The sequence below is a fragment of the Dendrobates tinctorius genome, unplaced genomic scaffold (assembly GCF_039654945.1).
Source record: "Dendrobates tinctorius isolate UK_male_01 unplaced genomic scaffold, ASM3965494v1 ptg000043l, whole genome shotgun sequence".
NCBI lineage: Eukaryota > Metazoa > Chordata > Amphibia > Anura > Dendrobatidae > Dendrobates > Dendrobates tinctorius.
The window spans coordinates 6,174,901-6,190,342 of record NW_027361711.1 but is presented as its reverse complement, the minus strand read 5'-3'; the positions used below and the strand labels follow the sequence as shown (position 1 = coordinate 6,190,342).

General features: G+C 43.3%; 2 protein-coding genes across 2 annotated transcripts in view; one reads left to right on the top strand and one right to left on the bottom strand.

Annotated features, from left to right (window-relative positions):
• PARPBP (PARP1 binding protein) overlaps window positions 1-6,039 on the top strand; it is a 115,422-nt gene extending 109,383 nt beyond the window's left edge. Inside the window, exon 11 of the mRNA XM_073575167.1 lies at window positions 5,568-6,039. Within this exon, the coding sequence (XP_073431268.1) occupies window positions 5,568-5,854 (287 nt within the window). The 3' untranslated portion in view covers window positions 5,855-6,039. The remainder of the gene's footprint in view (window positions 1-5,567) is intronic.
• A 3-nt stretch (window positions 6,040-6,042) lies between these two features.
• On the bottom strand, window positions 6,043-15,124 carry PMCH (pro-melanin concentrating hormone). Its single transcript, XM_073575171.1, has 3 exons — window positions 14,833-15,124; window positions 14,465-14,669; window positions 6,043-6,178 (listed from the first exon to the last, which is right to left on the bottom strand). The coding sequence occupies exons 1-3, from the start codon at window positions 15,061-15,063 to the stop codon at window positions 6,129-6,131; spliced, it is 486 nt and encodes a 161-aa protein (XP_073431272.1). The 5' UTR covers window positions 15,064-15,124; the 3' UTR covers window positions 6,043-6,128.
• Between the last annotated feature and the right edge of the window lie 318 nt (window positions 15,125-15,442).

Sequence of the window (15,442 nt, the reverse complement as noted above, 5' to 3'; positions counted from 1 at the left end):
AGAAGCGAAGCAAGAGAGCTTTGGGAGCTTGCCATGGAGTCAGAGGCCTTGCATTCTGGTGGGGAATATCAGGTTGAATGTTTTCTGGCCGAAGACACCCATAGGCTGGTAAGGGCAGTCAGGTTGACAATGGGCCTAAAGGAGGAAAGGGCACCTAAATCCTAGAGGATCTTGTGTTTGGAGGCTTGGAGGAAAAAAGGAAACGTATCTTTCCGGTTAATTCCAGGATAAAGGCGCTCATAGAATGGAAGAAGTCAGAGAGGTCTGGTAGCTTGCCCTCATCTTCTAAAAGGAGATACGTTTTTGAGAAGGACTCAGAGGGTTGGGATAAAATCCCTAAGATCAACGGGGTAGATGCAAAGTCTGCTAAGAAGTCATCCCTACCCCTGTAGGACTCCGGCACACTTAGAGACCTGTTGGGTAAGAAAGCTGATGCGTTCCTGAGGCACATCTGGGAGGCGGCTGCAGGGGGTCTAAAGCTAGTGATAGCTGGGACATGTACTGACTGCTCTGATGGTCTAGCTGCAACAAATTGAGGAACAACTTAGGAGTAAGGTTCCGAGAGAGGATATCTTGTCCAATATGGCTCGGTTGCAGGGAGCAGTGGCCTTTCTAGCAGACCCTTCAGCTGTCTCTGCGATGTTGGCGGCTAAGTCAGCGAGCCTATTCAATGCACTAGACAGGCCTTGTGGCTAAAGGGGTGTCATGCCTTCAAAGAATAGACTGCTCCATCCCATGTGACAGCCAGTTTCTTTTTGGGCAAAAGCTAGGACATCTTGGAGAGCGAAGTTGACAGGAAGAAGGTGTTTCCCTGTGGAATCTAGGAAGCCTTCATTTTGGAGAAGGACGTTTAATAGGGGATGTTCTGCGGGAGAAAGAAAGCTGGGTCTTCAAGGATAGAAAGGGGTCTGGCTAGATGTTCAGAGGGCCCTCCTACATCCTCAAAGAAGCCCCCCCCCCCCATGAAGTCTGGCCAGAGGTAGCAGGGAGGCTCTTCTTTTTTTTTTTTTTTTTTTTTTTTTATTTCCTTCCCTCTTTCCCTGCCTGGGTGGATCTTGAGTGTCATCAAGGACGGCCTGAAGATAGACTTCGTCCATCCACCTTGACGAACACTTACGTTAACCTGCAGACAATCACCAGGAGAACAGCTGTCCCTGGAGATAGAAATTTTGGGACTTTTACAAAAATGAGTTCTGTGCTAGACTTGAAGGATGCCTATTACCGCATCCCAATCCTTTGGGACCATCAAAAGTTCCTGAGGGTAGCTCTGTAATTCCAAGGGAAGGTCAGGCATTACGAATATACAGCCCTTCCTTTCACGCTGTCAGTGACTCAGAGTATTTACCAAAGTAATATCGGAGGTGATGGCCTACCTTCATTCTCAGGACATAGTTATCATGTACCTGGATGACTTTCTTATAGTTGGGAGGTCGTAAGATAACTGTGCAGAACGGGTGACAGTGGTCCTAGAGGAGCAAGACTGGATGGTAAATACTCTCAAAGGCTGACCAGAAAACATACAATCCTTCCTGGGGTTGGTTCTGGACTCCCGAGCTCCCGGTCTGTCTCCTGCCAGAGGACAAGATAGCCAAAATAATGGCCCTGGCACTGTCAGCAATTTATCAGCCAAGAATGACATGGAGGAAGGAGATGTCCTTGCTAGATCCCTTACATCTTGTATACCGGCAGTAGGATGGGCCTAATTTCACTTCAGGCACTTACAGTGGGAGGTCCTGTCGGCAAATAGGTCATTTAAAAGGGCATTTAGAGGGAAAGCTACATCTTTCTGTGGCAGTAAGAGACTCCCTGTCTTGGTGGACAGTAAGAGAGCATTTGGCGTCAGGAGTCCAGTGGTTAAGGCCAGTGGAGGACATTATCACGACGGCTGCGAGCAACACTGAATGGGGGGGGCATATCTGAGATCCTACTCAGTGCAGGGAACCTGGTCGTCTTTGGAAAGATCAGGGTTTGAATTAAAAGAACTGTGGGCTGTGGAGAGAGCCTTAAGACCCTTTCTTCCCTTCCTTCGGGGATGCCATTCCCGAGTCAGGTCGAACAGTCGTGCCATTGTATCAACTGCCATGGGAGAACACAGTCCTATACCCTTATGGGGGCAGTAAACATCCTACTCCAGCTAGCAGAGCAACACCTATTGTCCCTTACGGCGCTTCACATAAGGAGTAGAAAACACAAAGGCAAATTTCCTGCGTCGCAAGAAATTGAGACGGCGAGAATGGCCTCTAGATCCTCAAATTTTCTATCAAATAGTGCGAGCATGGAGAGGCCAGTGATGGATCGGTTTGCCATTCTACACAACAGAAAAGTAAAGAACTTCTGTTTGTTAAACCCAAGGAAGAATCCATTTGCAGTAGATGCCCTTCAGATACCTTGGAAGTTCAGTATGGCCTATGTATTTCCCCCAATAGCGATTTATTCCAGCGGTCATGAGGAAGATCAGGGAGGATCAAGTGAAGGTGATTCTCATTGCTCCCTTCTAAGGTTGATGTCTGTTGCTGGTCCATGGATTCTACCAGAGATCTTGGACCTTTTTACCCAGGGACCAGTGTGCCTCTCTCAAGTGAAGGGCTTCCATCTGACAGCATGGAATTTGAGAGGGCATTACGGAGTCGGCAGGGGTTCTCACCAGGGCTAGTCTCCACTCTGGAAAAGTAGGAATCCGATTACATCAAGGATCTATGATGGAACATGGAAGAAATTCCTCGAGTTTTTAGGGCAGCTCCTGGGAGATGAAACTCCAGTAGCAGCTATTGTAGAATTTTTGCAGTCAGGACTGCAACTAGGGTTAGCAACTAATACTCTCAAGGTACAGGTACTTGTATAGTTGCAACCTAGCATCAAATAGATGGGTGTCTTGATTTTATAAAGGTCATGATTCGTCTGCTCAGAGTGTCTGGGACTCTGTGATGGACAGCTCTGGCATCCTACCTTGTGTTGGAGCATGCTGAGCTTTCGGTGCTTTGACAGCATGGTTGACCTATCTGACTGGAAGGTGCAGAGACTTCCACAGGTGCTCCATATTCTTGGTAACTGCCCTGTTACTTAGGTGAGCTGTCTGGCCCAGATCATTCAGTCAAAAGCTTGTTCTAAGCTGGTGATCTCTGGTGTGTTTGCCTGTACTGTAAGTTCTAATCTGCTGCTGACTTTTGGACTGTGTTCAAACTACCCGTTTGTCATTGCCCCTTTGCATCTGATCTTCTTTTGCTGCTGACCTTTGGACATTGTTCAGACTACCAGTTTGTCATTGCCATTTTGCATCTTATATTCTGTTGCTGACCTTTGGACTGTGTTCAGACTACCCGTTTGTTATTGTCCCTTTGCTTATCCGCTGTTTCTCTGGCATTCTGACCCTGGCATGTAACCTGCAACTTCGTATTTTCCTTTGGCTTACTATGTAATCTTTTTTTATTGACCCCAGAACTTCTGACAGGGCTTATTTACAGCCTAGCCGTGGGTTGTGACTAGCGTCACAATAAGATCCTGTAGTGGATCAAGAACAATTATAGTTCCAGAAATTCCTCCATGGGACCAGAAACTAGTTTTAGAAGTGCTAACTAGGGAACCATTTGAGCGCTTAGGCCGGGATCATACTTGCGTTGAAAATGGACGAGTGCTATGCGATAAAACATTGCATAGCACTCGGACCACTGTTAATGTATGGGGAAGCTCCATCACCATATAATGCCACTGGTAATGTTGCAGCAATTTCTTGGATGGGTTTTTTCTGTTTTTGCAGCTTAAGGATGGCTTGTTTCACCTGCATGGAGAGCTCCTTTGACCACATGTTTCCTTCACAGCAAAACCTTCCAAATGCAAGCACCACACATCAAATCAACTCCAGGCCTATTATCTCCTTAATTGAGAATGACATAACGAAGGGATTGCCCACACCTGTCCATGAAATAGCCTTGGAGTCAATTGTCCAATTACTTTAGGTCCCTTTAAAAACAGGGTGGCACATGTTAAGGAGCTGAAACTCCTAAACCCTTCATCCAATTTTAATGTGGATACCCTCAAATGAAAGCTGAAAGCCTGAACTTCAACTGCATCTGAATTGTTTTGTTTTAAATTCATTGTGGTAATGTCTAGAACCAAAATTAGAAAAATGTTGTCTGTCCAAATATATATGGACCTAACTGTATGTCCATGACCAGTCAGTGGAGAAAGGATCAGTCCCTATTCATAGCCTTCCAGGGTAGCGGAAGGGGTTGTGGGGTATCTAAAAGTATCATTGCCAGATGGATCAGGGAGGCCATTAATTTATCTTGGTCTGCAAGTTGCGCTCTGAAGGCATCAAGGCTCACTCCACCAGAGCCGTGACTACCTCCTGCGCAGAAAAGCTGGAGGTATCGATTGATCAGATCTGTAAGGCTGCTACCTGGTCCTCACCTTTTACCTTTAACCACTACAGACTGAATCTGTCTTCCTGCTGACCTAACCTTTGGTAGAAGGGTGCTGTAAGCGGTGGTCCCTCCCTAAGGTGTTGCATTTCTCCAGTAATCTCTCAGGTGTGCTGTCATGGGTAAAGAGAAAACACCAAGGTTACTTACCGGTAGCCGTATTTTTCCAGAACTCATGATGGCACCCGTAGATTTCCCCCTTTCTCACCTTTTGGGTGTGCACTATAGTTTGGGTGTCTTTTGTTATATAATGCGGTGTTTGTTATCCATGTAAATTAACTGGAGGTCCTCTCATGCTCTGTAACTCAACTGAAGCGGGGGAGAGGTACTGCCATTTATTTAAGTAGGTGTCCTGGCTGGGCAGATCTCTCTAACAGGTGTGCTGTCATGGGTTTCGGAAATCCCTGGCTACCACTAAATAACCTTGGTGTTTACAGAGGATAATTCTCAGCATAAAAGGTGTAATGTTGTTGTCCATAAGGCTTTTGGGAGGTTATAGTAGTGATGACAACTCTCTTATTGAAGGAGGAAGCATTGGTGATGCCTTACCTCAACGATTTTGGGCATATCCGTTGAGTGCTGCAGAACTGTCATGGTTGTCCCCAACTCTGCCAACTAAGTTACTGTAGGTTGTCTACTTTACAAAAAAAAGGTTAGAACCTAAGAGTGTAGGTCTTCCCTTGGCAATATTGCTGTTAGAAAGTCTAAGCTCCAGTAGTAGCATGTTCACAGATACACACCTGTGTGTACAAATCTAAAGAAGCTTTATGCGAAAAAAACATATTACCGGTAAGAGGCAAACACGCGTATATGTGTTTTCATCTCATTTAAATCTATGGTGAAACTCCACAAATAAACACCATTTACTGTATTGTCGATTTCAAAAAAATGCACCATGTCGGTTTATGATGCATAAAAAAAAAAAAAAAAACCCTTGGACATGATTTTTATAACTTCCATTCAATTTGCTGGAACTATATTTAATGTGCTGCTTTTCTTGTGCAGCAAAAAACTCCTCATAGGAACTTGGCCTTAACGAGAGTGAGGGTAGCTTGAGTCTTTCAACCATATTTGTAGTTCTGTAGATTACGGCCTTCATGAAACTGATTCCCCTTTTTTTAAAGGCTGCTCTTTTGGTTTTTATTTTAGGTGATGTGCCAAAAGAAAAAATATCTTTACAAATAAATTCTGGAAATAGGGACCTCACAGTTGTCAAAGAAAAGGCTAAAAAGGCCCCTATACGAAAAAGTACAAAAAGGAAGCAATTTGATAATGGCAAGAACCAAAACGTCTTCGATGATGAACCTGCACAAAAGAAAAGCGCACCACCTAATAAATCAAAGGAGATGGCAAGCATGGCTAAAAAGAACAGTAAATCTGCAGCAAAAACACAGATTGCAGGCCAAGCTAAGCTTACAAGCTTTTTCCGGTTATAAGTTTGTTAAATTCTGTACAACTTCTGTTTTGTTAGCAAGTTACTTTTTTTTTGCCGCATATTTGGTAAATGTTATTTATTTACAGTTTTAATCTTTAATGTATTTTATTTAATTTTAGTAAATGGACATGTGTACAGTGCACAGATTTCTTTTTCATTTACATTAATAAATGATGCAAAATCTAATCTTGACTTTGTCACTTCTACACTTGAGCTTCAGTTGTTCAGGCACTCATCATTTTTCTGGTGACCACAATGAGAGCATCTCCGGTTCGTCATATCTGCCAGCAAGGTCGATAAACTCTTCCAAGCATGCATCGAAGCACTAGAGGGGAATACAGATGATTTAGTAGTTGTCAAACCCCCCCCCCACACACACACACACCTTTTTTAAAAAGTATCTAAATTATTGCAAAGCAATTAGTAATAAAGAATCCGTGAGAATTGAGTCTTGTCTACCAATTTTTCATTAACCCCTTGATGGCAGCTGTACATGTATGGCACTATATAGAACGGCCTCAGGCGCTGAGCCCACTGCATGCGGCTGATTGGCGTGGCACCTGGAGGCCTACTGAAGTCCTCTGTTCCTACCATATTACTTCTATGAAGCACTCCCTTTGTCAATTTAACAATAATAAGAATAATCTTTAGTTTTATATAGCGCTAACCTATTCCGCAGCGCTTTACAGTTTGCACACATTATCATCACTGTTGCCGATGGGGCTCACAATCTAAATTCCTTATCAGTATGTCTTTGGAATTTCGATTTACACTGTTATATCGTTATATTGAATGGGTGATCAAGTGGTTTACAGATTGAAGTCCTCTAAGGAATCTAGTCTGTAATGTAGAAAAACAAATAATTGAAATTGCAACATCAAGAAGGAACAGTCAAACTATGAAAATCACGGGATTTATATAGTTAATAATATGGAAAGGCTGAAGAAATAATGACGACCACGTTTTTTGTTTTTTAACTTTTGTGTATTCAGTATCATGTATGAGCATTTGGCATGCTATTGATGAGTTTACGAATGCTTGTCTGAGGAATGTTCTGCCACACTCGATGGACTTGGGCAGGGCCGGACTGGGACTAAAATTCAGCCCTGGCATGTGAAGGTGCACAGGCCCACTTGTCACATGGTGACTGTATAACATCTAGTCACAGCGGTGTCCAGTATTACAACTATTTATTGCTCTTGACTTGAACCCAGGACCCTAGCGCTGCATCCTGCTGATACCCCAACACTGAGCTGCTGCCCTGTCCCTATTCACCTGCTGTGTGGTACAATAACCCTCTTACTGCCCCACATAATAATGCCTCCTTTGTGCCCTATAGATGGTAAAATTGCTCCCTAGAAAATATTAATGCACTGTGCAAATGCACTAGAAGAGTATCTGCATTTTCCCCCTAAGTCCCCAATGTAAAACTCCTCTATATTCATTATGATGGGGAAACTGCACCCCTATATACAGAATAATACAGCCACAGTTCCTCTATACAAAATATGATGATCCCACAACGGCCCTCTACACAGTACGACGGGCCCACAGCTCTTCTGTACACAGTACGGTAGTTCCACAGCTTCACTATACACAGTATGGTGGTTCCACAGCTCCCCAATCACAGTACGGTGGTTCCACAGCTCCACTATACACAGTGCGGTAGCTCCACTATACACTGTATGGTGGTCCCAGAGCTCCACTATACACAATATAATGAGCCCAAAGCTCCACTATACGATGCACCCACAGCTCCACTATACACAGTACGGTGGTTCCACAGCTTCACTATACAAAGTACAGTGGTTCCAGATCAACACTATACACAGTACGGTGGTTCCACTGCTCCCCTATACACTGTATGGTGGTCCCAAAGCTCCACTATACACTGTATGGTGGTTCCACAGCTCCACTATACACTGTATGGTGGTCTCAGAGCTCCACTATACATGGTATGATGGGGACACAGCTCCACTATACACAGTATGAAGGGCCCACAGCTCCACCTTACAGTGCGGTAGGTACGGTAGTTCCACAGCTCCACTATACACTGTATGGTGGTCCCAGAGCTCCACTATACACAGTATAATGAGCCCTAAGCTCCACAATACAATGTATGATGCACCCACAGCTCCACTATACACAGTACGGGGGTTCCACAGCTACACTATACAAAGTACAGTGGTTCCATATCTCCACTATACACAGTACGGTGGTTCCACTGCTCCCCTATACACAGTTTGGTGGTCCCAGAGCTCCGCTGTACGATGCGCCCAGAGCTCCACTATACGCTGTACGATGCGCCCAGAGCTCCACTATACGCTGTACGATGCGCCCACAGCTCCACTATACGCTGTACGATGCGCCCACAGCTGCGCTGTACGATGCGCCCACAGCTCCACTATACGCTGTACGATGCGCCCACAGCTCCACTATACGCTGTACGATGCGCCCACAGCTCCACTATACGCTGTACGATGCGCCCACAGCTCCACTATACGCTGTACGATGCGCCCACAGCTCCACTATACGCTGTACGATGCGCCCACAGCTCCACTATACGCTGTACGATGCGCCCACAGCTGCGCTGTACGATGCGCCCACAGCTGCGCTGTACGATGCGCCCACAGCTGCGCTGTACGATGCGCCCACAGCTGCGCTGTACGATGCGCCCACAGCTGCGCTGTACGATGCGCCCACAGCTCCACTATACGCTGTACGATGCGCCCACAGCTCCACTATACGCTGTACGATGCGCCCACAGCTCCACTATACGCTGTATGGTGGTCTCAGAGTTCCCCTATCCCACAGTATGGTGGTCTGACAGCTCTGCTATACAGAGTATGAAGGGCACACTGCTCCCCCAAAATACTGAAAAATGTAGCCCTCAGACTGTATAATGGCCCCGGCACTAGTCCCCAAGCTGAATTATGGTACCGCATTAGCTCCCCAACTATAGTATAATGGTCCCCCACATTAGTTCCCAAATTGTATAATGGTCACAGCATTAGCTCCCAATCTGTATAATGGCTGCTGACAGTCCTTAAAATGCGTGAGGGCCCCCACACAGTTTTGGGGTCCCTCACACTATGTATAAGGTTCCCCTAATGTTTATGATGCTCCCACATGACACAAGTTTTAATTTAAAATCATATACTCTTGTAACCCAGGATCCAGCAGTAAGGCAATGTGCTGTATCAGCACCAATTCCCGTATCCAAACATCAGAGCCCTGGTGCAGCGCGATGACGACACTGCGCCAGAACTCCGACGTCCTCAGTGTACGTCATTCTGTAGACCTGAGGCATAAAGCGATGTGATGTCTACAGAACAGAGAGCGGAAGTGCCGGGAGATCGTGTCTCCTTTCTCTACCGCAGGGCTTAACTGTGTACGCGCATTATACATGCTGATTATTTACCGTAAGGGCAGTGTAGCTCTGGATGGGCCCGCCTAAGCGCGGGGGTCTGGGACAACCATACAAGCTGCACCTTGGTAACTACACTGCTGTATACTGTGGCTACAGCCATCAGATATTAGAGCAGTCACATATTACCCTGTATATACCATCCGATGTTTGTGCACACAGCATATTATATCCCTGATATATCCTATACTGTGTGTACAGACATCGGATGTTATATACCGTGTAATGTCATGCTATATTTTACACTATTACTGCAGACATCAGATTTAATACCATCACATATTACCCTGTAAATAATAGCAGATGTCTGTGCACATAGTATAGGATATTATAAACATGATCTATTATGGTAATTTTGTGCCATAAAAGAGAAGTGAGGAGGACAAAAGTGTGGTTAAATACAATATTGAGGCTAGTTTCACACTTGCTTTTTTTTGCAGCGCGTTTTTCCCGCAAAAAAACGCATTGAAAAAACGCATACAAAAGCATACAACTGCTGCGTTTTTTTCAAGCATTTTTATGAGCATGCATGAAAAAAACGCAGCGTTTTTATGCGTTTGTATGCGTTTTTAGTGCGTTTTTACCGCGTTTGCGTTTTTTCCAACATTAGGTGGCCCCTCACACTAACCCAAACCATGACTTTACTAACCCTGACCCTAACCCTGACCCTAACCCTTAACCAAATCATACTTAACCCTGACCCTAACCCTTAACAAAACCATACTTAACCCTGACCCTAACCCTAACCCTTAACCAAACCATACTTAACCCTAATCCTAACCCTGACCCTAACCCTTAACAAAACCATACTTAACCCTGACCCTAACCCTTAACCAAACCATACTTAACCCTAATCCTGACCCTAACCCTTAACAAAACCATACTTAACCCTGACCCTAACCCTTAACCAAACCATACTTAACCCTAATCCTGACCCTAACCCTTAACCAAACCATACTTAACCCTGACCCAAACCCCAACCCTAACCCTAAACCCCCTTAACTAACCCTAACTCTAACCCAAACCCCTAAATTCCATGGTTAAAAAAAAAAACACATATGCAAAAAAACGCATACATGAGCATGCCAGTGCGCACATATGCGCATCCATAGGCTATAATGGCAATTTTTAACGCAAAACGTGCGCATGCGCTTTTTTGCAGGGCCAAAAAATGCAACATGCTGCGTCTGGAAAATACAAACGCACACCCCAAAAAAACGCAGCGCATGAAAATCGCATACATGCGCTTACAAGCGCGCATGTATGCGCACCCATGTTAAATATAGGGGAAAAAACGCATGCGCACATATGCGTTTTTTTCCAGCGCTAAAAAACGCAAATGTGAAACCAGCCTAACAGGTTTTTTTTAAAAAAAAAAAAAATGAATTAAAACACAGGGCAAGAAAAGGGCCTCCAATATAAAGGGGAGGATGACCAGCAATTACACGATTGATGAAATGGAGAAATAATAGGAAATAAATACAATTGGATAGGTAGGTAAGGTGCACAGAACAACTTATATCTCCAAAGGCGTAAGGTATTAGTGTCCCAAAAGTATATTTAAACCCCTAAGTAATAGGCTAAGAGGTGCGATCACAGTAATGGCAAATATATTGCTTATTGAACTGAGACGTGATAGGAACACACTTACACCACCACATAGATGCAGCCTTAAGGAAAAAAAGGGTGATGTTAAATCGCGATCCACCCGTGGCTATTAACTAGTTAAATGCTGCTGTCAATGCTGTATCATGTGGGGTCACCAGTGTGTCTGCATGACAAGCCGAGGTCTCCTGGAGATCTCTATGGTTGTCCGTGCCAACCACTGGGTGGCGCTCATAGCAAGTCAGCAATTCTACTACATAGAGGCGATCTGCTCATCGCCTCTATGTAGCAGAGCCAATCGAGTTGTGCCAGCTTCTAGCCTCCTATGGAGACTATTGCAGCATGCCAAAAGAAAAAAACTAAAAAATATATAGAAGTTCAAGTCACCACCCCCTTTTGCCCATTCAAAAGAAAACAAAAATAAAATCACACATACACATTCAGAATCGCCCGATCTATCAATTAAAAAAGGATTTACCTGATCGGCGTAGCAAGAAAAAAAGTGAAAACGCAATAACGGGCGATCAAAAGATCGTATCTACACCACCAAAATGGTATCAATAAAAACATCAGCTCTGCTCACAAAAAATAAGCCCTCACCCAAACCCAGATCACGAAAAATGGAGATGCTACAGGTATCGGAAAATGGCGCAATTTATTTTTTTTTATATAGCAAAGTTTGGAATTTTTTTTCACCACTTAGGCCTGTTTCACACATCCGTTTGTGTCTATCAGTCAAAATCCGCCGTTTTGCAAAGAAAATGGATCCGCCATTCTTCTTGGCGGATCCGTTTTTTTTCCCATTGAGTTGCATCACCGGCGGATGTTGACGGATGGCCATCCGTTGGATCCGTTTTTTTGTGGATCCACCAAAATTTTGACATCCGCCGACATGCCCGAACGGACCATGCAACGTTTTTTCGGGCGGCAGGATCCGCACTTCTCACTGCGCATGACTGAAAGACTTCACTCAGCCTGAAATTTAACCCTAGACTCTGTTCTGGCGGTTGGAAAATTTCCCTCCCTCTCTCTCTCTATCTCTCTCTCTCTCTTCTTCCCCAGGCAGCGGGTCCTTTAAAATTCTTCCTTTGACGGATCCGTTAAAATAACGGTCCGGTGACAACCGTTGTGGTCAGTACAGGAACGGATCCGTTATCCGCCATTTTAGCAGATTTTGACTGACCAAAAAAACTGATGTGTGAAACAGGCCTTAGATAAAAAAAAGGACCTAGACATGTTTAGTGCCTATTAACTCTTAATGACCTGGAGAATCATAATGGCAGGTCAGTTTTAGGCTGTGTGCACACGATGCAGATTTGCAGCGGATTTTACCGCGCAGAAACGTTGCATATCCGCATTGTGATGTACTGTAGCCTTAAAATCAATGAAAAAAAAAACCGCTGGGCAGACGCTGCAGACTTTTCCGCAGTACAAAATCCGCAGCATGTCACTTCTTTTGTGCGGTTTTCCATCTCCCCTGTCACCAAATCCGCAGGGGAAAAAACGCAAGAAAAACGCAGGAAAAATGCAGGTCATTTGACCTGCGGATTTCTTCCATTCTGCGCGGAAAAATCTGCAGGGCCAAAAAGTCCGTCTGCGCTCAGCCTTAGGGTATGTGCACATGGTGCAGATTCTGCTGCAGTTCTGCAGCAGATTTGGCCCTGCAGAACTACAAGTGATGTACAGTACCATTTAAGGCTATGTAAAACAAAAAACGCTGTGCACAAGCTGCGGATTTTTCCACGCAGATTTGGTGCGGATTTAAAAAAGCAGTATGTTAATTCTTTTGTGCTGTTCTGCTGCAGTTTTACACCTGCTCCATTATAGAAATCCGCAGGTGTAAAACTGCAGGGGAAATCCGCACTAAATCTGCACGAAATCCGCAGGTAAAACGCAGGTCATTTTACCTGCGGATTTAGCAATATCTGCGCAGAAAATTCCACAGCTGAATCTGCAACGTGTGCACTAGGGTGACCGGATCTCATATGGGGGGTAAAAAATGTCAGAATCTTTTTCGTCTGGACCCCACAAAACGATTCCCCTTTCCAGATATTGAGAGAGCCAAAATTTGAGCTCGATCAAACGACGTTAACCCGTGCCGCTCGTCGCTCAAAGTTTGAAAAAATCCAAATTGAGGTATTTTAAGATTTAGGTATTTTGCATAGTCTGTTAGACTATAAAGAATGTGACAACAACATTGCAGAAATAGCCCTGACCACATTTTCAAACCATTTGTGGTATTTGAATGCAGAGTTGGTGGGATTATCGTTTTTTGATCCCACCATTACAGACAATGAAAAGTTGTTAATGGCTAATAAATTGCTCAGTAGCACAGATGAAGGGATGTAGGGATTACCTGTTTGTTAGGTAATCCTTGTATCTGTTGCGGCTGTCGGAACAGCCACAAAACATACAGGTGCGGGGACTCGCACATATTTTTCGAGCACGCTGGACATTTGGTTAGGACACGAACATGCTTGGATAACTCCTTATCCCATTACATAGGATGAAAATTTGTGCTGATCATATCATGCTTACACAATTGAAGGTACATGCCTAGTTAGAAGACCCATAATAACCACACGGTAAACTAATCATTCCTTCAGGCTATATTTTGATACCTTGGACACAAACAATGGCTCCAGTTACAAGCACAAATAGGAAAGGGTTCTTTTCAGTTACAGCAGTGAGACTGGAAGGCCTTACCACAAGATGTACTAATGACAGATACTAAACTTTTAAAAAGGGATTTTTTTTTTTAAACAAACGGCATTGTAGGTTGGGGCTGCATGGTCTAACCACTTACAAAGGATCTTTTTTGGGTGAGACTTTCTTAGTATTGGACTTTCTATTTGAGGCATTTCGGGTATATATTATAAAGTGGCAATATGCTGTATGTCAGTTAGCTGCACCCGGGGTGACATTATGTCCTTTTATGCTATTGTCTGATACTATGAAATGGTGCAAAAGTAAATAAAGTCATGTTTACAATATAATGTTTCGTATGGTCTCTATATTCCTGGTCCATTCATTATTGTAATTGTTTATGTAATTCCTTTTTCGCTTCACATTGAATTATTGTAATTGTGTCGGACCTTTTGTTCCTGGCCTTCTCTCGTTTATTCTGTCCATATAACTTTTTTAATAGATTATGTAACAAATATTTATGAATATATTTAATACATTGAAAATTATGTATGGGTGTTTGCTACTCCTTTTTGTTTTTTTTGTTTGCAATAGGTTATAAATAATGTAGCAATAGTGAATGTATAACTGGTCAAGAAAGGTTGAACTTGATGGACCAGAGTCGTTTGTTTTTTTTCAACCTATATAACTGTGAAAATCAAAGCACGGTGAAACCTCTCTGAGATCATCAAGCAAAACTGCATTAAAAGTTACCTCCTCTGAGTAGGTGACCTTTCAGAGACGGTGACAAAGTATACTTGATGTATGGTGGAAATGAATAACTGCTATAGGAAATCTAGTTTGGATTAGAAGTGGTTTTATAGGGTGATCTTATGCAAAGGTTACACTGTGTATTAAATATAGAACAAAATTGGCCAAATGTTTAATACTTACTATCAAAATCTCTTCTCCCAATTGGAAACTTTGCTGCATTTTCTTCTTCCCCAATATCTCTTCTTTCATGTGTTAGCTCAACCGTTTCATCTCCATTCTCTGAATTATGGGATGAGCCTTTGAGTGTCGAAAATGGATTCTGCTTCACCCCGACGTTTAATGGGTTACCATCAGAGCTGAAGTAAGTGTTTTCAGATCCTGCACCCTGAAGATGGACAAGGGTTGGAATGTTAGTTGGGAATCCGCAATAGCGAAAACATTTAAGCTCAAGCAAAATGAAACGTAGGCTTACATCATGTAGTACTCAAAATGTATTCCAATGAATGAAAAACTTTCTGAAATGATTGAAACTTATAGTGTTTGTTTACCTTTATGTTTCGTTCCTCCTCGCCTTCATCCATAGAGTACTGGTCTTGTGGGTTAGTTGAGGATTTGTATATCGTGTCTCCATTCCTTAATGCTTTCCTTAGAGCAATTGTATCTAGTAAGACGTCATTCTCTGCTTTACGAATAGACTTTGACAAGGAAAACAGGAAGCCTTGGGATAGAATAGATAAAGATATTATGAGTGGATAGCTTAAGCTGATCATTCTTACCATTCTTTTGCAAGGCCTGTGGCAGATCTAAAAAAAATATATCTTTTTTGATAATGTTGTGCTGAAGATTCTTGCTTTTTATATATACTCAACAACTTAATTAGCATTCGAACAGAAAAGACTTGCCACGTCTTAGAGGGTTGCTTTTCAGCAATCTATTACATTGCTGAATGGCTACTAAAACCACTTGAATAACGGACTTCCATCTTAATCCCGCAGAGAGCGTTGCCAATTCATAATTAATCTTCCTAACTCCAGGGTGCGATCTATTCAGGTAAAGGATGTGTCACATTAGGAATAACTAGGGCTACCTAATCTTTCTATAAAAGATAATATTCTCTCATTTGTGTATTATTTCTTAGATAATGTTCTGATTAGACCC